Source organism: Patella vulgata, chromosome 1, assembly GCF_932274485.2.
Source record: "Patella vulgata chromosome 1, xgPatVulg1.2, whole genome shotgun sequence".
NCBI classification, from domain to species: Eukaryota; Metazoa; Mollusca; class Gastropoda; family Patellidae; genus Patella; species Patella vulgata.
In genome coordinates, this window is record NC_065879.2 from 63,094,440 (window position 1) to 63,117,653 (window position 23,214).

Consider the following 23,214-nt stretch of genomic DNA (forward strand, 5'->3'; position numbering starts at 1 on the left):
CTGTAGACATTGGACGCCCTATATCTCGCCCCCCCCCCCACCACCCAGATTAGGAATCTACGCAAAAAACTGGTCTAGAAAAACTTGGTCTCATAAATTCACAGCTCGGGTGGCGACCTCCCCTCCCCCCTTTCAGCCACCGGACTACTGTCAATTCCACCTGTTTTGCCGGAACATTTGTACAGTCTGACGCCCCACGACCCAAGCACCACGGTACTACTAACTGGGCAGTTCACTATAACCGTGAATATGACAGTGCTGGGGCAGTATAAGACCACAGAGGAGTGGAAGAATGATGTCATAATGGAATCTAGCGGCGCAGGCGCGAAATAATTTCAGATATGTAACTGTCCTTTTAATTTTTGGGGACTGGGCTTGAAAAATTATAGTCAATGTCATGACAAATGGGATCAAATTCTCCTTAACGAGAGGATAAGAAATGGGACAGAATCTTGAGGCCCGTCCGTCAATTTCGCCTGTTTTTGTGAGAGTAGAAATAACAATTCTACAGTCTGTCGCCCCACTCACTAGTGGTACTACTAACTGGGCGATTCACTGTAACTGCGAATATGATAGTGATGAGATTGTATAAGACAGAGGAGTTGAAGAATAATGACAATAGAATTGAGCGCCTTTAGGCGCCCAAAAAAAAGCTTTTAATTTTTGGGGGGACTGGGCCTGGGGGGACTTTGTCTCACGGAGGCGCTTACTTGGTCTCTGAAATGCCATTTACTGGACTTTGGAATCTGGGGAAAGGGTTTGCAGAATTCTGATGGCCAGAAAATACTTACAACAATGAGTAAAACACGTTTTAATTTCTATTGGTTTTAAATATGCAATAAGTAAAAATTCTTAAAGTTCAATAGATCGCCTTAACATTTCATAATTTAAATACTTTTTACGTACTTCTGAAACAAACTATGCTTCCAATAACTTCTTACCAACTGTTCGACTAATGTTATTCGTATGACAATCAATAATATAATTTATCAAAATCTTCGTAACAAGCTCTCTCAATTTCAAAGAATAACATACTCATAACAGGGATTTTTTTTTTTCGAACATGAAAGTTGACTAGGTTATTTTATACTATACCGTTGCAATTTAGGTGCACGCATTCACACAAAATTTTTCTCTTCTATTTTGGCATTGTTTACCTCATTAATTCATTTAGTCTGAGGCCGACTGCAGTGAGCATTTATTTTCAGACCGACTATGTAACGTAAGAAATTTGGGTGCACGTATATTGAGTATTTTCCCTTCTATTCTGGCATTACTGTATTTGTTAACCTCAATAATTCATTTCGTCAGTCGCCGATGCATATTTTGAGACCAACTGCAGTGACTGCACTTATTTTGAGACCGACTATTTTTCTCCCTTGGGGAATTTTTTTTTTACTTGACCAGCTCACAACAGAATAAGGGTAAAAGACATTTTTTCAAGCATGACAAGTTGACAAGGGTTTTTTATTCTGAGGATACAGAATTTCAGAAATAACAAAAGACAGGAAATTTGTAGACATGTCAAGGATCTCAAATTTACCATTAAATCCCCTTAAATAAATGACCATAAAAAGTTTGGTAAGATGATTGACTAAGTAATAATTTTCTAAATGGAAGTCTTTTATAGTATGCATTCTGTTAATAATTTGTATTCCGCTTTTATTTCAGATTTCATGCATATGATAGAAATTTCAACATTGGTACTCAACACAAATCAAGTGGATTACCAAATGAAACTGCCATTGGAGCCTTTATATAAAGATCTTCATGAACACGTCAATACCAAGAATTAATATGTAAGGTATTGAGGCCTATTTGGAACCACTGAACAAGACATTACAAGATAGGTTGCCAGGCAACGAAACATACGCCCACAGCAGCTAAATCCTCCGAACAGTCAACAAGTGTTGTCGCATACTTTTACTTTTTTTGGTAATGAAACATTTATAATCACTAAAATCTGATTAAGAGTAACAACTCATGAAGTAATTATCAATCTGAAGTCAATCGGATGATAACTAGCCTCTAGAGCGGCACAATATTTTTTGAAGTGATCAAGGGCCATAACTATGGCAGTAATTATCGGAAATTGCTGAAAATAAATAGGATTCTTTGTTTCATGACCTTAAACACTGTGTATAAATTTAAAGTCAATCGGATATTAACTTTAGCCTCTAGAGCGTCCACAAGCAATTGTGGATGCCGGACCGACGGACGGGGGTGACTACAATATACGACCACATTTCAATGTGGGGGTATAAAAACTAATGCTTGTCAACACACCAGTTCGTAATGAATATACAGGAAAACAATGCTGTAAGGTAAACAATGAGATGTGGGACTGCCTCTATGGCGTCATCTATAAATTATGCCCATTTATCTTTAGCGAGGGCACCCATTCCAATTGCCAGAGGATTTTTATAAAATTACACAATCAATTTCTACACAACCTTTTTTTTCATCCGGTTGAATGAGACACAATTGAGACAGGGCATTACTGTTTTGAGTCCGGTGTCACACACCACTACCCCTATATTGTACAATAAGATTGATTTATGTTTGAATGGTTGAAAACAAGAGAAATGGAGTCAAATTTGTCCACTGATATTAAACGCGATAGTGTTCAACCTTACGAATAGGTAAACAAATTGATAATAATATACTACCAAATAAAATGTGGGTGTATAGAAAACAAAACTCAGTTGTGAAAAAAAAAATTTCAATTACAAAATGAAGATATTTGTTCACAAGCATGATACAAAATAACAAGTAAGCACAATATGATGCAAATAGATATAAATGTCTTATCGAGCCAATATCAGCAAAGATCTTATGATGTAACGTTAGTCCTTAAATATAAGTACTATTCCCTGGTTATCTTTTAACCTATAAATTTTGCCACATGTTTTATGGTCAGTGTATTAGCCAACATGAAATTTATTTCTAAAATTAATTTCCAGTGACAAGACTCCCAGAGCTTCAATTGCTCGAAATGAACAGATACAAAAAATTTAAATAATTTACAATGATAGATAACGCAGTAATTGATATAAACTTTATCCATCTAATTGTCCACTCCGTAAAGCCTCTTGATACGACATACCACCCTTCTCGGCTCCAACTAATTTAATAAGGTCATCTATACGTAGGATTGTAATGGCTGCCTCTGTCGCAAATTTAAGGGATTTGATTTTGGACATAGCTGGTTCCAATACACCTGCTTTCTTATTATCTCGAACAACTCCTTCAAATAAATCTAACCCAATCCTGAAATCAAAGAACATGATATATAATAGCAATTTACATGAATACAATCACATAGGCTACCATACATTGTAAATAAATACAGCTGATGTTTACATCAAAATAATGTGTCAAGGGAATTAAAGTTTCACATTTGCTGGTCACGTGGCAGACAGTTGTACTAATTCTTTAAGGTAATAGGAATTAAACTAGCATATTCAATACCAATTACTCAAAAGCAAACATACATAAAATTGTAGCTGAATAATACAAGACAGTTTTGATAAATATTTAATAACATAAACTTATGTACAAATACATTGTCAAAAAAGTATTGAAATAACACTCATGTCACCTACGATATGAAATCAAGAAATTTGTCCTAAACATATTGACGTGATGCTGACCATTTCTACTTCATTTCACACAAATGTATCAATACAGTGTCAAAATGAATTGAAATAAATATTATGCAAAAATTAAAGAGTTTGAATTATAACCAAGACCAAAAAAAGTTTATTTTATTAGGAAGTAGCAAAACCCCACCAGGTTCAGGCTAGTAGGCTATAAATGTACAAGTTAGATACAAAACAGTCTTGTTAACTGTAGATTTATCAAACAAAACATTGTGGGAAATAAATCAGATGTCAAGCATAAATTGATAATAAACAGACTACCACCACTTACCAACGTAAATCATTTTCATCTTTCTTTGTTTGTGATTTATTGTGGAAAGCACGTAATTTAGCCACCAGATCTGTCGAGTCCTGTGCTGCGTTTACAGCTAACTGTTTGGGTATAACTAATAATGATCTGGCAAACTCTGCTATAGCTAGTTGTTCCCTTGACGACTGAAAACAAAAATATTCACAATTCAATTAGGGCCAATAACTCTAATCGGTTAAATACATGTACAGTTTGGGTATTTTTTTAAGTCAATTAAAACATCAACCGAGCATGTAAACTATGTATCTATATCAACATCATGTTTTACAAATAAATACACATACCCATTGGTTGAACATGTATATAAGAACAGTGGATTAATGACAATATCCTGTAAAATATTATGCATAGATGATGTGAAGAAACACATTTATGCTGGTCACAAAACTCACTATTTGAATGCAAATTCCTTGCTGCAAATCTTTGATATAGATTCTGTAAATGCCTACTGCCTATCTTTATTACATATTGGATAATATTTATAGTTATGACAAACCTTGAATCATTTGAGAAAACCAACAAGTATAGCTTAGAGGATCATACTTCTTGCCACATACAAGCCTGGGATCGAAACCACAATACTCAATGACAGGAAATAAAATGGGGTTTAATATCCTACTTTTCTGCACGACGAGGAAGGACAGCAGGATAATAAAGAGTATACTTGAATACTTACGAGTGATGTAGCAAAGTTTTCTAGGTATATAGAAAGTGCAGCCTCTACAGCTCCTCCACCAGCTACCACTGTTTTTGATTCTAGAACCCGTTTAACTACACATAAAGCATCATGTAAAGATCTCTCCATCTCATCTAACATAAAATCATTTGCTCCTCGTAGAATTAATGATGCGGCTGTTCGGGTTTTTGGTCTATAATAGATATTTATAATGATTAAATATCTTCCTGATCAAAGTATATTATGACACCTTCACAGATTGACAAATTCCATGGATTTTATTTCAATACTTATTTAAAAAGGTACAACACACACCACCCTAAAATATTTATACATTAATCTAAAAACACCTTTTTTTTTTAAAAATAATTTAAGCATCGCAAAGATGGTGTAAAATCTACAGAAGCCAATCGTCGGTGAAGTATCAAAAGAATGTATCTTTGGAAATTTGTCAAATACACTTTTTTGCATTTTTAAAATCTCCAAATTAATACGCAGATTCCTGTCTAAGCTGTGTATCTCTACGCCAATTAGAACTGTTCTGGGTACCATGTGTCGAAATGTTGTATCTTGATTTGTGGAAATTTTGAAATGCAAAAGGTTCTATTTCTTAATCTTTAGAAATTCTTAGATACACCCTTTTGACACTTCACTGACGCAATGGAAACTTTATAAATGGCCATAACTTCAGACTTTCCATGTTGTCTGTGACTGTAATCACAAATAACATGGGTTTTTTTCTTGGTTATAAATTAAATAAAGGCAGCATACCCCTTAATAAGTAGTAGTTCATCATCACAGATTCTTTCCTGTACCACTTCCTCACAATGACCTAACATAGACGCGTCAAAAACTTCTTCACCTTCTAGATTACACAATGTAAGTATAAACTGAGCTGTAACGACAAGATGACAACATGTAATTACTGACAAAAATATTATAATTCGATTAAAAACTGCCTTATATAATTTCTCACAGTTGACAAGTTCCAGTCTTATATTCTGTTTAAACATAGATTAACTTATCACTGCCAAATACATAGATATCCATCCATTGTTGACATCATCTGGTTTGTCATTGTCATGTGTGAACAACTAACAGATGTTTATTGCATAAATAAATGAAATGGGATTCAACGTCCTACTCCGAACTGGGCTAATGCAGACGGGCAGATGCCTTACAGTGTGCTATGAGCGAAATTTTGCCCAGACCGAGGCACTACGGCCTACTCTTATATCGAATTCCAACTGTCAAGGGATCTTTTACATGCATGTCAATGTGTACACAGGACCTCAGTTTTTCGTCCCATCCGAACGACTAGACAGCCCTTTGTCCTGCATCAGAAGGGGGTACCACTACGGAAAATCTGAATGAACTTTCTCGGCCAATGCAGGGATCAAACACCCGACCTCCAGGCTAGCGAGCAAGCGTCTTACCCACTTAGTCACCGTGACCACTATCGCATCAATAAGGAAACAAACTTTTGCTTCAAGTTGGACTTCAAGTTTGACATAATCAAATTGTTGAAAGGTGAAAAGAGAGAGAAACGGGGTTTTAACGTCCACTCAGTACAAACGATGTCATTTTGGGACTAACATATGGTTCAATTTTATTTCAATAATTGTGCATAGGGGTCTTTAGCAGTGGGAGGAAATTAGAGGACCCGGAGAAAACCCACGAGGTTGGACAGGGGAACCTACTCCTGATAAAACGAGCACGCGCTAACCATTCATTAGGCCATCCAACCCCACAATTGTTGAAAGGGACTAAAAACATAAATAATACCAATAATATACCTCCTGTAGCTTTTGCGATTCTCTTTAAATCAGCCTTCTTACAGCGTCTGACAGCCATGGCACCAGCTTCTACGAAATATTTGAGACAGAGATCATCGATACCACCTGTTGTTAGAATAACGTTGGCACCAGCGGCCAAAATCTTCTGAACTCTTTCTTTGGTAATATCATATTCCCTGACAAAAAAAATACAAAAGGTATAAGAAAAACTGTACAATGACTAAATGTCTATGATTCAGGTAAAAAATAATAGTCAAATTCATTAGATTTTAATCGGGTTGACCATGTTGATAAAGTCAGTGTTGAGGTATAACCGATGTGTTCAAATTATATAGAGCTTCTCTGTTACTTGTCAAAATAACTTGCAGGTCATTCCAATTCATACTTTAATTTTAAGCCCACTCAATGGACGTGATAAGAAATGTTACAGAAGTCCATCTAAATAACACTGCAAGAAAAGTCAACATAGCATTTTCAAATTGTCATTTTGTATTTTGTACAGGTAAAGTTGGTTAAGTTAATTTTTCTACACTAACATGTTAATGTTATTGTTGTTGGATAAAATTACAACATACAACAGCATTAAAATCTGGACGAGTCCAGAAATATTTTGTGTTTATACCTTTGTCTGATTCCATCCAACATGCTTGGATCTTCTATTAAAACTTGTACACCTAAATGCATCTTGGCTTTCTGCAGGCTAAAATCTAAACACGCTATTTTAGGACTTGCGATTCTTTTAGGCATAGCTGAAAATCATAAAATGGATATATTTTGTGTCATAAAATTAAATTTTAAAGTAACATATTTTTACATATTAAATAATTTGTCATTTTCTGTAATAGTAGGCCACACAAAAAAGGGCGGTTTTTGTTTTTACTTCGTCAAAATCTAGCCAATAAGAAAAACAAAAAATCCGTAAGATTTTGAAATAACAGCCCAACAATTCCGTAATTTCATCCAGATTAACTCCTGCAAAAATGTTTTTGAATCCACTGGTTTTTCTATTGGCAACCATTATGTGGTACTCATTGTCAAAGCAAGATCGAAGTCTGCGCTCCCAAATACTTTCGGTCATCTCTGTCACAGTCATTTTCGTGGGAAAGATAAAATAGTCCACTGGAAAAGGCATTATGTTCATAAAAAGAAATTATTAACTTCGTTTTTAATTCATATCTTTTTAAAAATAAAAACTGGTGATGCATCCCATTTTTGATGATGTGGCGGTATTAGAACCAGAATATTTTTTTTGTGTGGCCTCAATATGTGAATAGTGATACACTTAGAAACCCCAGACAGCTTATGGTTGAGTCTTAATCATAATTAATAATAAGTGTCATCTATTTCAAAAATTCTAATTATCGAAACTTAGTCAAGGTATGGTACTGAAGATTTAGACTAAGTTTCACCATTCTCATTGAATTAAAAACAAAGTTATTTTAATAGTCCCTAGTTTTCTTCAAAAACTGGGAAAACAATTTGTTTAATTGACAAATGACATCCGACAATGAAACATTGAAAAAGCAAATTTTAATTAGTAGTGATGCATTTAAAGATAGCTACCCATGCATGCTTGTTCCAAAATGGTTAGTGTTCAAACTGCATCGAAGTTAAAAGGCTTTTGTTTACAGAACATGTACATGGTGACTATTTTTACGTAATTTCACTGAAGAGTTGTGAACTGTGAAAAAATCTACCATTTACAAAAGTCAAACAACCATAAGAAACATTACCTTGTGATGCTACTGTACAATTTAAGGCATATCCATGCACCAGGGTACTCTCTTTAGAACTTCTGCCATGAGCCTTTAGTATATTGACAGCTTTAATTGGATAACGATAACCTCCTTTACCATCAGGTGTTTTAATAGCATTGGCAGCATCGACGACCATAGCGGAGAAAAATTCACATTCACTAAATAACTATTAAGGATAATTTGATTAGGTAGAAATAACAACGATCAGACCACATTTCGTCGGACTTTGTTGAGGATCAAAGAATATTTCCTTCCCCACCACATTAATAAGAGTGGTTTTCATTCTTGTTATTTTTTAGGTTAACAGCTGTGTTTCTGCCTACTCTTCTTGGTTTCCAAATCTCAAGCATTCTACTACATGCACCCATACAAATTGAAGATGCTTGTTTAAATGTTCAAATTTTCAAAATCTAACATAAGTGTGTTAAGAGCTGGGCGATATCCCTGGAAACAGATATAATCACTATATCGCGATATTTTATAAAATGCCAATACATTCAGTTTATTACCATTTAAATGTAAATAAACTTGCACAAAAACTTAGAAATACCCCTGGAGTATTCACTTGACACTTTCCAGTCAATATTATTATTTCTAGTCAATATTATTTTTAGCCTACAGGTCCGAATTTACAAACAAAATTTAATGAGCTGGTTCAAGCACAGATCTATAGAGCCACGAAAACTTGCTGAAGTTGTTGTTTTATTACAATTTTAATTTTCAAAATATTAATAATAATTTTTCATTTAAATTAAAACAAGCCAACAGTGAGGCTGATATCCCCCGCCAAAATCCCAAAATAAATAGATGACACATATCAATTAATCGCACATTTACTTTTTTCAATAGTATCAAGCAATCAAACTGATTATCAACTATACACTAAGTTTCATCACTCTCTATCAGATAGAATCAAAGTTATCTTGTCCCAAAGCATCGACCAATGAAATAGCTTAGCTCGGCTTAGCTTTAGCTTGAAATGTTAATCATTGAACTCAGTCAAGACATTCACCTAATGAACATCTACATCAAGTTTAAACATTCTACCTCAATTAAAAGCAGAGTTGTTATGTTCCAAAGTCTTGACCAATCAAATTGCTTATCGCTCCTTAGCCTAAGCAGAAAATTCTCATCAAACTTACTCAAAGGTAATGATATGATGAATCTATACTCGAGAGTTTCATCACTCTCACTTAATTATAACCAAAGTTATCGTGCCCCAAAGCAATCTAATTAAAATATAGATCTATATTTCGTTTCGTTTTTTATACTTTTGATGGCCTACACTACATGTAGATCTAACAAGTTATAGTGGGAGTTCACGTTCTATGACGTCAGGTACCAAGCAAGCGACATTTGACCCGATTACGTCAGTCATTCGATTAACCAATTAGCGACCGCCATGTATTTTTTATCTACTTTTGCTTTGTTTTGATTTCTATTGCCGCTAATGTCTACCAACAGTTCCGCGCAAAAAAGGTCAAACGCTCGATACGACAGACCATTTGAATGGCTGACCCCTCATTTCAAGCAGAACACGAGTTAAATAACAACGCTTCCAGCTCCAAGTGCAGTAAAGACAAGTAAAATCGAAATTTTGAACTATACTATTCAAAAAAAGTAGGGGATATTTGATTTTGGGGGCATAATACTAAAATATGCAAATGACTACGAAAAAAGTCACTATAGAACCTAACAGAAGAAACATTTCCAGTTACATGTGACGCCCAAACGCACCAATAGCTACCGCATGGAATGCAGGTGATGCTTGGGATCATCATGGGGGTCCAACCCAAGATTTGCACGACTCTGACTTTGAATGTTACAGTCATTGTGGCATTGAATTCAAGGGTGGAAACATCAGTTTAATTGTTTTAGTGACCAGAAAACAAATTTTGATATGCGTCGGCTTACCCAAAATGAAAGGTTACATGCCCTTGGCATGCTACAGATCGGCACAACACAGGCGGTTGTGGCGCGGACGATGAATGTTTCTCAGTCTGTCATAAGCAGGCTATGGTCCAGATACCGTGATACACAATCTGTTCAGGACAGACCACGCTCAGGTCGACCAAGGGCGACAACTCAAGCCCAGGATCGATTTATCCGTACCTTGGCCTTGAGAAATCGTGTCATCACAGCAAATCAGATCAGCGCTCGTCTTCAAACAGACACTGGTGTGAGAGTGAGTGGCCAGACGATTCGGAATCGACTGCATAGGGGTCACCTTCGCGCCCGACGTCCTCGCGTGATCCCTTGTTTGAGAGATCATCACATTCAGGCAAGACGTCGTTGGTGTAGGGATCGTCAACACTGGGATAATCGACGCTGGAGCAATGTGATGTTTTCAGATGAGTCAAGGTTCACTGTTGATTTTTTGGACAGACGTAGGAGGGTGTGGCGTCGTCGAAACGAGCGCTTCCAAGACGTTAACGTCATCAGACATGATCGATTTGGGGGTGGTTCTGTTATGGTGTGGGGAGGCATCACTGTTGCTGGAAGAACGGCTTTACATGTTGTTGCAGGGCGTGTTACAGGCCAGTACTACCGGGACAACATCTTGGCAGTCCATGTTGTGCCGTTCGCACGACGTCATGGCCGCCGTTTCATCTTCCAGGATGACAACGCAAGATGTCACAGGGCCAGGATCGTTACAGGTTACCTCCAACAACAGAACATCACCACATTACCTTGGGCAACACCGAGTCCCGACCTCTCCCCCATCGAGCATGTCTGGGACATGCTTGGACAGAGGTTACGTCAACGTCAACAACGTCCCGCCAATGTCCAAGAACTTGCTGCTGCGTTGCAACAGGAATGGGACAATCTGGACCAAAATGACCTTAGACGTCTCATTAGGAGTATGCCACGTCGGATCAATGCTTGTTTGGCAAACAGAGGAGGATTTACCCGTTACTGACTTGGTTGTGATGCTGTGGTAACTTTGCTGTTTGACCCCGGGTATCATTTTACTCTTATAATGGTCAGTCTGTGCCTTACTTAGTCTAAAGATCATTTGGAATAAATCGATGAATGTGAACTTCATTTCATTTGTTTCTTCGTCAGTTTCATTAGGTGACTTTAATAACACTTAAAAATCAAATATCCCCTACTTTTTTTGAATAGTATATAAAAACAAAACGAAATTGGATCTGTGTTTTAATCAGATTGGCCCCAAAGCATCAACAACTAGATTGCTTATCTCTGCTTACCGTAAGCAAACAATGTTTATCACCGAACTCCATCAAGGCATTCACCTCTCACTTAATTAGAACTAAAGTTATCAACCAATCAAATTGCTTATCTCTGCTTACCCGAAGCAGAAAATGCTCATCTTCAAACTCCCATCAAGGTATTGACCTAATAAAACCTACAGCAAGTTTGAACATTCTAGCTCAATTAGGAGAGTTATTGTGTTCCAAAGTCTCTACCAATCAAATTGCTTAATGCTCTGCTTACCCGGAACAGAAAATGCTCATTACCAAACTTTGTCAAGGTAATGATGTGATAAAACTATACACTAAGTTTCTTCACTCTCACTTAATTTGAACTAAAGTTATCACGTCCCAAAGCATCAACCAATCAAATTGCTTATCTCTGCTTACCCTAACCAGAAAATTCTCATCTTCGATCTCCATCATGGCATTCACCTAATAAACATCTACGCTAAGTGTGAACATTCTAGCTAAATTAGAATGAGAGTTATTGTGTTCCAAAGTCTTAGCCAATCAAATTGCTTATCGCTCTGCTTACCCTGCTAATTATCAAACTTAGTCAAGGTACTGATGTAATAAAACTATACACCAAATTTCATCACTCTCACTTAATTAGAACTAAATTTATCAACCAATCCAATTTCTTATCTTGCTTACCCGAAGGCGAAGCAGAAAATGCTCATCTTCAAACTCCATCAATGCATTGACCTAATAAAACCTACACCAAGTTTGAAGATTCTAGCTCAATTTGAAAGAGTTATTGTGTTCCAAAGTCTCGGTCAATAAAATTGCTTACCGTTCTGCTTACCCTAAGCAGAAAATGTTCATTATCGAAGTTAGTCAAGGTATTGATGTAATGAAACCATACACCAAGTTTCATCACTCTCACTTAATCAGAACTAAAGTTATGTGTCCCAAGGCAACAACCAATCAAATTGCTTACCCTGAGCAGAAAATACTCATCTTCGAACTCCATCAAGGCACTGACCTAATAAATACCTACACCAATTAGAAGGAGAGTTATTGTGTCCCAAAAGTGTGACGGACAGACAGACAGACTAACCCATTTTAATAGTCCCCTGCCTTCTTCGAAAGGTGGGTTTTTTCTCATTCAAGCATATACCTTCTTGATTAAACTATAAAACATAAGTACACATGTACTATGTCAAAAAGTGCCCCCCGATTTAGTCAAATGGCGCTTTTTCGGATCGCAGACTGCTATGCATGACACGTCAAGACGCTGAATGATAATGATAATCAGTCTACCGGAACGCTCAATATAATAGTTGGCATTATTTATATTTCTGCTTTATCAAAATTTATTTCAATCTGAAAATCAATGATTCCTTTGGAAAATCAAAGTATCGGTATAAACAATTCGTCAAGATGTACAGAAATTGAACAGAAACAGGAATAATTCTAACGGGTGGAAAAGGGAGCGGGAAGTTACATGACGTAAACAAAGCTCCTTATCAGCATTTGCAAACTTTACGGAATGAATACTCGGGAGTTTATAACAGTATTTATTCATCATTAAGCAATAAAATATCGTAAATAACATAAAAAGGAAAACCTTTTTTTTCAATATTTATTTTAAATATCATCCAGAAAAATATATATCGCGGTATGTTTGGTTTTTGGATATTTTTCTGACGACGGTATTTTTGACGTTTTTTATTTCTGTGAGGGTTTTATATCAAAATATTGCCCAGATCTACGCGTGTTCATGGACGTAATGGGAGAATTTCAAGTCTCGAGGTAAGCGTCAACTAAATTTGATATAATTACATGATTAAATCACGATCCTACTTGCACCTTATGCTTATAGAGATTGATGATTGAACTGAAACTCTGTGGACTTGCTATAGGTTATAATACAATATTTTTATAAGTAACTGTTATATCAAATAAATACTTATGGAACAAGGTTTACTGTTTCATGGATACAATACTTCACAAGATTAATATGTATTATATTTTATTCAATAGTTAAATGTGCAGTGCACCAAGGAGGCTGTCTGGACAGAGAGGTTTCTGTTAACTTTTCAGCCAACATGGCTTCTTTTTCATGCATGTCATTTGTGTTCACGGGGATGGATAAGGGTGTTTTGTTCTATCCGAATAAGTAAGCAACACTCCAGTCAACCGGACCTGTCAAAGCTGGGACATAAAAAATCCTAAATCTGGGCCCAAAACCGAGATTCATACCCAGGATATATGTATTCTATTAAATATTCAAGGATACGGTCCAATGATCTTACTGGACATGCTTGTCTTTGCTGCGTTAATGATACAATCACGACCCAATTCGTCAACACTAATAGTCAGGTGTTCCTGTATATATTTAACAGCTTCCCTGAAACACATCAAAAATCAATCAAATATTATATATTTTCACCCTAACCATCAATCAAAACTGAAGTCATTATTTCATTCCTTGAGTCAACAATAAAACAGTCTTCTACATCAGCAAAATGTTGGAAATGTTATTAAATGGCAAATCGAAATTACAGCCTGAACTTACTTGCAGGCGAGTCTATAACCACTGATGATTGAGGTAGGATGTATTTTAGATTTGACCAGTTCATCAGCATTTTTCAACAATTCTGCAGCAATTATAACCTGAAATGATTATAAACATTGTTACTAAAGGAATGAGGAATCACTTTCAAAGTACAGTATTGTGAACGCTGAATCACTAGTTCAAGAATGGTTGAATTCCATTTAGAATTTACAAAGATATGAAAATATGTCAACATTTGTCATCCACTGTAGACAATATAGTCAACACAAGCCAGCAGCAGCTTGTTTGGCTCCCTTTGCTTGACTCCTCACAGCACTCTCGCCCATATTCCCAATGCTGAAACTCCTCTGGCATACCTTACACTTCGCCCAGTGAACGGATTCTCGTGCCAACAAGTGGCTGTAGTCTGGGTGGCCAAGCCCGCTGTATTGAAATAAACTTTCAACATTTTTTCTTGTTCTCAACTGAGATTAGGAATTTCCGTAATACCCAAACTATGAATATTTTAAAATCGGAACAGTTGATTGGTAAGTAGATTGACCTAGATATATTCTGATTGGTTAACATTTTACTATAGATTTACTATGGCTTTTATGAATGAAATACAGAAAACAAGTCCATTTACGGCGATGAACTTGTGAACCTTTGAAGAAACATTCGTTGTGAATTCAATTACTATGTTCAGTTTTATTTATAAAATATATAGCGAAACTACAAATGTTAATTTTTCCAGGATTTTCCAGTACTGTAAATCACATTCTCATTTTTCCAGGATTTTCCAGTACTGGAAATCACATATGACTACATTATAGCGTAGATCAAACCCTGAAAATTCAATATTTTATGTGATAAAAAAGCAAATGACATGTCTTATTAAAAATTGCATTGTTCTAGTAATTATTACTATCGATCAATCCTAAGTTATGGCCATCTAAAGTTTATTCTCTGTTGATATGATGACATTTTTATTTCTACAAAATCACTTGAGTCAAGAATAAAAAACATACAACACTGGTTGTTCCATCACCAACTTCCTGATCCTGCAAGTCTGCTAATTCTACCAGAACCTTGGCAGCAGGATGTTCCACTTCTAGTAATTTCAATATAGTGGCACCATCATTGGTAATAGTCACATCCTGCAAGACAATTAATGATAAAATCAATGAGGCTGCAAAATCAATGGAAGTAAGGGGTGTAAGTATAACTTACCAACAGCAATTCAATGTTCTACAATCCCTAGGCTGGCCTTGGCTATGGAAATACTTGATGATACATGTACTTTACTATTTGTGTTGATTTGTCTTTTTTACACAAGCCCAACAGAATCTACTATGCCACTCAGCAGTCATAAGCTTACACGTACACATTGTGCCACCATGAAGATAGCATCGACAGTCAAAGATCATGTGACAAGGACAAGACTTGCTTTATTAGCACTATTTTCATCATTATAAGCTTTAGAAATTTTCAAAATAACACTTGAGGAAGTCTAGTTAAAAAAAGAAAATGGTCTTTGAGATCGTAAATATAAAAAATCGTACTGGTCTAATACATGTACCTGAGCATCACTTTTATTTACATACATTAGAGAAAAAAATTATATGAAATACTTACACCAATATCATCGACAAGCATTTTATCCAATCCAACTGGTCCCAAACTACTCTTGACAATATTTGAAATTGTACATGCTGCCAACACTGAAAGTGTTAACAAATGAATTATTTTAAGCGGCAGGGAAAGCTATAAAAATTTAAAGGTATCTAGATAGATTTTGCAGTGGCTTGATAGGCCTATCAGAATCTGTTGTGCTTTTCGAACTTGATAATCAAGTTAGAAATGAAATGAAGTTTATTTAACGTCCTACTCTGACTGGGCTAAATAAGACGGACATACACCATACATTGTGCTACAAGGGAAATTTTGCCCGGGCATATTTTCATTGTGAATAAAATTTGATAGACTGGTGATCTTGATGGTTTCAATATCAATCTCCTATGTAATTGCCTTCAGTTATATTTTTCGTCGGCCAAACTCAAACGATCATAATGATCGCACTTTGTTTTTATTGCAACTCATAATTGTAAAAATATCTGTCAAAATTAAACCACCCCTGCAACAGCTGCATCGGTTTAGCCCAACATGTAACGAAAGCGTTGTTGTTTTCCTCTCAGTCGAAATTACAAGTAAATAGTCAAACTTCAACTTGCCAGAGAGAACTTTTATATTAATTGGGATATTTAGTTGTGCAATGGATTTTATAGAACAGGACAGGAGTTGATTTCAAACACACAGGTAAGTTTATAATAACCAAAGTTAAGTAGTTTATTCACAATCGAAGAAATCCGTTTAAAATTTACGATGGTTCAGTCTTCAGACAGTAAAAATTATATTCCGATTTGTGTTTTTAATGTGAAAATTTTAGATTATGAGTTAGAGATTTACTAAATCATTTAGGCCTAGCTACATTTAACATTCCCTGGAAGAAAGAGTCTATGGGTAATCTCAAATTGAATGATTTTTTAATGTAAAAGATTTTAGATTATGAGTTAGAGATTTACTAAATCATTTAGCTACATTTAACATTCCCTGGAAGAAATAGCCTATGGTAATCTCAAACTGAATGATCCGTTAACTATGGTTCTGAAAATGTTGCGAAAGGAAACAACATGCAGAATATTCCAGAATGAGAAAGAAAGCACGTGTGTCTTTCGTTTTTTGACGTGAAATACTGTATTCAAACTCGCTACTTATCATGTTTTAGACATGCTTAACGCAAAACTTTTGGATAAAAAGTTTTAATATACATTTATGCATTCACTCAGCCTAGTTGATCCTTACCATTTTGTGTTCTGACAGATTGTCCGGTAGTTCTGTCCCCCCCAACAGTCAATGCAGTCATCGTTCCAGCCATGTTGACTCACGTTGTTTGTTGATAGTCTCGCTATTTATCGTAGTTTCTCGTTAAGAACTGACTCCAGTCGAATATATCAGTCGATGGCTGATTAAAATTTTGGAATAGTTTATAATTAATGTAATTCGAAGAAAAAACGCACTAATTCAAATATCGTTTATCATCATTTTTTTTTTCACCCATGTTCAAATTTGATTGTTAAATTAAAACTGTGCGCTATTGCGTTCCTCCAAATCCCTAAAACAACTCATGCGAACCTCCCTTTGTAAGTATTATTATGGTCATCTAGCTACAATGATGCTATCTACAGCGAGTTGTGTGTATAGGGCCTAAAATGACCAGGCCCGCGGGCCCGGTTTAACAAAACATTCCAAGGCTCAAGTTAAGAATTACTCAAAACCATTCGCCTTATTTTAACTAAAATATAGCGCTTTATAAAACTTTTGTTGTTTTAATGTATCAAATGTACCAATAAGAAACTATGTGCAAAGTTTTGTGTTTCTGGATCAAAGATATTTCTCATGAACTATGATTGACTTAATAAGTCTGATGCTTTGAGAAACCGCGGTGCCCGAACATTTACCAGACATATGCCATACGAACAGAAGCCACGGAGAGCGAATTGTCAAGCATACATTATGTGTCGTTTAATGGTGCAAGACATTAAAGATACATTATAGGAGATTACATAAAGAGCTGACAGTTATAATAGTTAAGAATGCGTTTGCGAGAGAACCATGCAGGGACCGGCACATGGTGGGTGACCGATTTTCACCATTTTTTTTATGTATGATGGGTAACCCTTCCAAACCCCACTGCCACAATTTTAGATCAATCGAACCATTTTTAGAGCGTAGAAAAAAAAATGAAATTTTAAGGCCGAAAAAAGCCAAAAAATCATCATTTTCAGGCTACTTTTCAATTATATCGAACAACTAAACTACGGCGAGTAGATTAATGAAACTTTATAGCGTAGCAGATATGGTAAGTGAGTATACATTCTGAAAGTTTGGTGGATTTTCATGGAGCGGTTTTTGGTATAGGGACTTATTGCTGCAAGGTTCCAAAATAGCTCAATTTATGTATGTCATTTTATTCTATCTATATCTCACCAACTGCGGGTTTAAGTATTTTTTTGGAATGCTGACTGAAAAGGCAATGATCTATAGTATTAAGATCAAGAAAAAAATTGGGTGGCACTCGACCCGTTTAGTAGTAAATAATTTCCATTTTTGTACAAAAATAACGATTTTCAACAAAAATGACGAAAAATAAACCGCTTTATTTACACACTGAAAAGTGTAACATGGCACTTGAAACCAAATTAACGTGGTTTCCAGGCCCATTAAGAGCAAGCCATAATAAAAATAGAAATAAACAAATAAATATAAACGCAGATTATATACTTTCATCAAAAAATTCAAGTTTAAAAAATGTTCCATTATCAAAACCACAAATATATATTCCAATCCATCTATCTATCTATCTAGCTAGCGCTATCTATCTATCTATTTATCTATCTATCCAATAAGTATCTAATCACGAAAACTGAGCTCAAAATTACACCGTTAAAATTTTCAAACGATGAAGTTTGAAAAGCTTAATTTACTGTAAATGGTAAATACAATTAATTTATCTAGACAATTTGTCAACATTTTATTAATTTGGCAATATAACCTCATGATCTAGTAGAAGGATGATGAATTTTTGAATAGCAAATCATAAAAACTAAATAGTGTACTAGTCATATACATCTGTCTATACTTGAGAAACGAATCGAGCGATATTTCAAAAAGACAAAAAACAAATTCTTTATGAGCGTAAGGTCACTATTTTAGCATACTCCCCGCAGTGTTTCGTTTGATTAGACCTAATCCCACTCAACACTGCCGTAATGAAAGCAAATTTCTGTTCCAAATTATGACTGGTCAATTGTCCGATTAACAACCAATACCTAACTGCGTAACAATATCATTCTGGTTTAAACAGAGTTTCAAATATGTTAACATAACGTTACGTCATGATTCACGAAATTTATTACGAACTATTAACCAGTGCATAGCAGAATATTGCAGAAAAACTAATTGCGTGACAAACGAGGCTATCAACATGTCTACAATGTAAACAATACTGTTTGGAGACGAACAATGCTTTCACCGTTTTTAATACCTTATATCACTGTCCAAAGTTTTAGGGAAGACCCCAGATTAAACGAAAGACTTTACTTAGGAGCGATTTGATTGAACGGGAAGAATAGACACATTCCCTCAAAAACGTAAGTATCAGAAGTCAATCCAGCAATGGCCAGAGCGGCATTTCTCTGGCTTTTGCTTCAGGAATATGCTATTATAGTTTCTTTCCGATAACTGGCTACTAAACCGCATTTTAGTTGTGCAAAAGACGGTAAAATGAACAACTGATTTCATCCGCCATCTTGGAGGCTGGAGTGCAAATCTAACTTCGGCCTGACCTATAATAATAATAATAATAATAATATTAATGTGTACATTTATATAGCACACATACTCCATGTACAGAAGCATGTCCACTGCGCATACAATTAAATTAATTTAATTAATCTTGATAAGTCTTGATGTAAAACAAGAAAGGGTTTGAGATGATTTAATGATCTGTGGAAGATTGTTACGCAGTTTAGGCGCATTCACTGTGCACGATCCGTATCTAAATGATATTAATTTCCACCTTGAGCAACAAGGTTGATGAATGTGTGTTCAGCCGGAGGTTACTCGAGGGAACTTGTATGTGCATAAAGTTAGTATTTGAGCTAAGCCATTCACACACTGATACGTCAAAGACAGACCTTTGAAGATGATTGGCAGCCAATAGATTGATTTCAGAGTAATATGAGAGTGTTTTGATGATCTGGTAAGAATGCGAGCTGCGGTATTTTCTACAAGTTGATTTTTTTTAATATTGGCACTAGATGTTTCTACTAGCTAGCTGTTACAGTAGCCAATCCTTGGGAATACCAATGAACATATAAGTGTAGCAGCTGCTTCCTGGCTAATAAAATGTTTACATGGCCAATGTTCCTGGATCAAATTCACAGTGTCTCATGGTACAAATATTGCATCTCGTACTACCACATCATTTGAACTTGTATTTTTCAGATGTGTATTTTGACCACATAAAATACATTCTGATTTACTTAATTCAATTAAATTTAATTTCAACATATGTCTTGTCATCCTATCTTTAATGTCATGTGTACACAATTTAATGTCAAAATAATTAGGGAATGAAACAGTTTTTGAAAGGGAATAACTTGCGATCAGCTGTGTATCATCTGTATAAGAATGTCATCCTAGGAACCATGATTGTCGAGTAGTTGTCCCAAATTCTTAGTATACATTATAGAAAGGACAGGTCCAAGGACTGATCCTTGTGGAACTCCCGAATCATCTGTACCGGCCCTACACAGGGTTGCTGGAAGGCGGATGCACGGGGTATTATCAGGCCTAATAATCCAGGCAATGAATGATTTTATTGGAAAAATGATGTAAAAAATGAAGTCATTTTCTTCAAGTTCGACCATCAAATTTAATATGAAAGAAATCCGTGCCAGTCATTTTGTCAAAACCAAATATTAGTATTAGTAGTCCTCAACTTCCATTATTAATAGAATTGTCTCAGCCCCGCGGTGGGTGAGATATGGCATCATGAAATTTATGTTTTAGCATATAGCAAAAACTACGTCTCAAAATAAATTCCTCATAGCCTCAAATGGTTTTGGAAAAATTTAATAGTCATATATATTGAAGTAATAGACATGATCATTCATAAAAAATAATTTAAAAAAAATAAAAAATCAATAGACAATTTATGGGAATATTTGAATTTAGGGTTGTTTTTTTTTTTTTAAAAATGACGTTTTTTTAACTCTAAAATGGCCATAGCTGATTCTCCGTAACTACAAGGTTGGTGACCCTCATATTTCATGTGGGGTTTACGGGGTACCCAATGACCAAATCTGCCAAGTGTGGTCAAAATCGCCCGACACCGCTTGTGCCGGTTTTTTTTAAATTTTGCATGATTCTCTCGCGAACTCATTCTTAAAAACTAGATAATATAAAGGGAATTTCCTGAAAATTTCAGTCAAATAATTGATCCACTCTGAACCGAGATTTTACCGATTGAATTTTCGACCTAGCCTCGATCATCATTACTAATGTTGGTCCGATAAAAACATAGTCTCGATTATCCATTTCATGATTAATTCATGAATGAAGTTTGAGCAACAATTCGAATCCTAATCCAGCAAATATCACAGGCTAGCGTTGACATCGAGAGCTAAATCTGCTTATTGCAGGTCTTTCTTTATGGTTTCTAGCGTCATTTTAGCATATACCCAGACAGCCACTCAGCTTTGGCCCAAGTATGGCCCACGTCTGGCAGCATCTGGCTGGATGTGGCCCATATCCAGCCAGATGTTGCCAGATGTGGGCCATACCTGGCTAACACTTGGCAACTATTGGCTCACTACTGATGAATTAAACTTATTTTTGTAACTGGTATCGAATATCTTGTCAGTTTGTTTAACAGTTTTAAATTTTTTGATTTATATTCAAAACATTTGAAAAAATAATATTATGCGAAAAGTTTGCCATATCTGGACCAGAGATGGCCCACATCCAACTGGCCAAATGCCTCAAAATATCAACACAATAAATTTCGGCTCAGAATCTGACATCTAGTTTCCAGTAGAATTTTCCCTTGTTCTATATTAGTTTTATTACAAATAAATATTAAAGTCTTAAAATAATATTTTTTTAATGTACCGGTACTGTATATAATATAAATGGGATCCTCTCACCCCACCCTCCCCCAAAAGCCAGTAAATGTAAATCTTTAAAGCAAAAATAATAAATTATTCTTGAAAGAAGTCAATGAAATAAAGACAAAGTTTATTTGAACACAGCCTGAGTGTTGGGTATCATGCTACAAAGTAGTTAGATTTTAATTACTATAGCAGATTCTGTACTCAGATTATACAATTTGTTGAAGCATGTAAATCTTTCAACAAAGCATAATGAACAGCCCATTTACTATCTTGAAATCTGTTTGATCATTGGCTGAATTTAAAATTGTAAAATTCAGTGTAAAACAACTTAATAGAATTTAGTACTAACAAGAAACTGAAGACATTGCAGTGGTACAAAACTGTTCATTATTTTCACAGAACTTAGTTAAAGATAAAAAGATAAGTACATTTTATTACTTTCTCTACAATAATATTAAATTAGATAGATTTATGTGATTTCATTATATATAACTTCATTTAACTATTCTTTTGCCTTGGCAAATAAGAATTATTTGACTTAATACTTTGGTACACGTGCTTGCATTGACAGACCCCTTGGCCATGCTTTATATAAAGAAGGAAAAACATGTTTTTTATGTACATTTTTTGCATTTATTGCAGGTGTGATAAATAACTTCACCACTAGGATGCAATGGAAAATAATTTCAAAAATGTTGTAAACAAAATGGTTGTATGGGGGAAGAACAAAAACACAGGGAAGAGGAGGAGGAGATAGCTGCAGAATGAAGAAGGCGAGAATGATATTGACATGGATAATTTGTATGCCTTAATATAACGAACAGTGAAATCTTGTCGAAACGTTGTGTGTATATAATATAGTGACTGTTATCCATAGAACTGTGCTGTGTTATATGGATGAATAAATTTATTATTTAAGATTTTGCTTTTGTTGTTAATGTATGTTGTTTGTGCTGCATGCAAGATATCCTTAATTTCTACTATCATTTTGGGACTAACATATGGTTCAACCCTATTTCAATAACTGACGAAGTTGGACAGGCTACCCTACTCCTTCAGTCCTTGTCACATGCAAGCAGGGATTCGCAACCACGCCACTTGACTGGAGGACCGACCTTTTAATTTCACGAGCAAGTGTTAAACCACTAGACCATGGAATAACGGGTTGCCCTATTTGGCCCACATCTGGCATGGTATGAATTTCATCTGTGGGCCACATTTGGGCCAGTGATGGCCCAGACAAGGGCCAATTGTGCCATCTCTGCCCATGTCTGCCAGATCTGGCCCACATGTGGCATGCCATATCCGGCCCAATCATTTTGCCACATGTTGCCAGATCTGGGCCAAATATGGTGTGCTGTCTGGGTATCTGGGGTAATTTGCTAAAACACAGGCACTGAGGTTTAACACAAGAACATGACATAGCCTACCAATTATACGTACTACGGTTTAGTTTTTTACTGATGTAATAATAATCAGATGTACACGAATTTGACAGTAAATTCTAAACAAAAAACGTGACCACCAGACGCCAAAATACCCCAAATCATGTTAATCTA

General features: G+C 35.6%; 1 protein-coding gene across 1 annotated transcript; it reads right to left on the minus strand.

The window, feature by feature from the left end:
* Nucleotides 1–1,449: 1,449 nt before the first annotated feature.
* On the minus strand, nucleotides 1,450–16,930 carry LOC126813650 (T-complex protein 1 subunit alpha). Its single transcript, XM_050539167.2, has 12 exons — nucleotides 16,782–16,930; nucleotides 15,555–15,640; nucleotides 14,948–15,076; nucleotides 13,941–14,038; nucleotides 13,662–13,772; nucleotides 8,178–8,359; nucleotides 7,067–7,193; nucleotides 6,445–6,620; nucleotides 5,420–5,543; nucleotides 4,649–4,841; nucleotides 3,934–4,097; nucleotides 1,450–3,270 (listed from the first exon to the last, which is right to left on the minus strand). Exons 1-12 carry the CDS (start codon nucleotides 16,852–16,854, stop codon nucleotides 3,060–3,062), a joined length of 1,674 nt encoding a protein of 557 aa, XP_050395124.1. The 5' UTR covers nucleotides 16,855–16,930; the 3' UTR covers nucleotides 1,450–3,059.
* Between the last annotated feature and the right edge of the window lie 6,284 nt (nucleotides 16,931–23,214).

Excerpts from the sequence above, each read along its gene's own strand:
- LOC126813650 (XM_050539167.2), bottom strand. The coding sequence starts at position 16,854 with ATGGCTGGAACGATGACTGCATTGACTGTTGGGGGGGACAGAACTACC. Across the intron at positions 13,773-13,940 it reads GGTTATAGACTCGCCTGCAA|GGAAGCTGTTAAATATATAC; the intron begins GTAAGTTCAGGC and ends GATGTGTTTCAG. Across the intron at positions 7,194-8,177 it reads TTGTACAGTAGCATCACAAG|CTATGCCTAAAAGAATCGCA; the intron begins GTAATGTTTCTT and ends TATGATTTTCAG.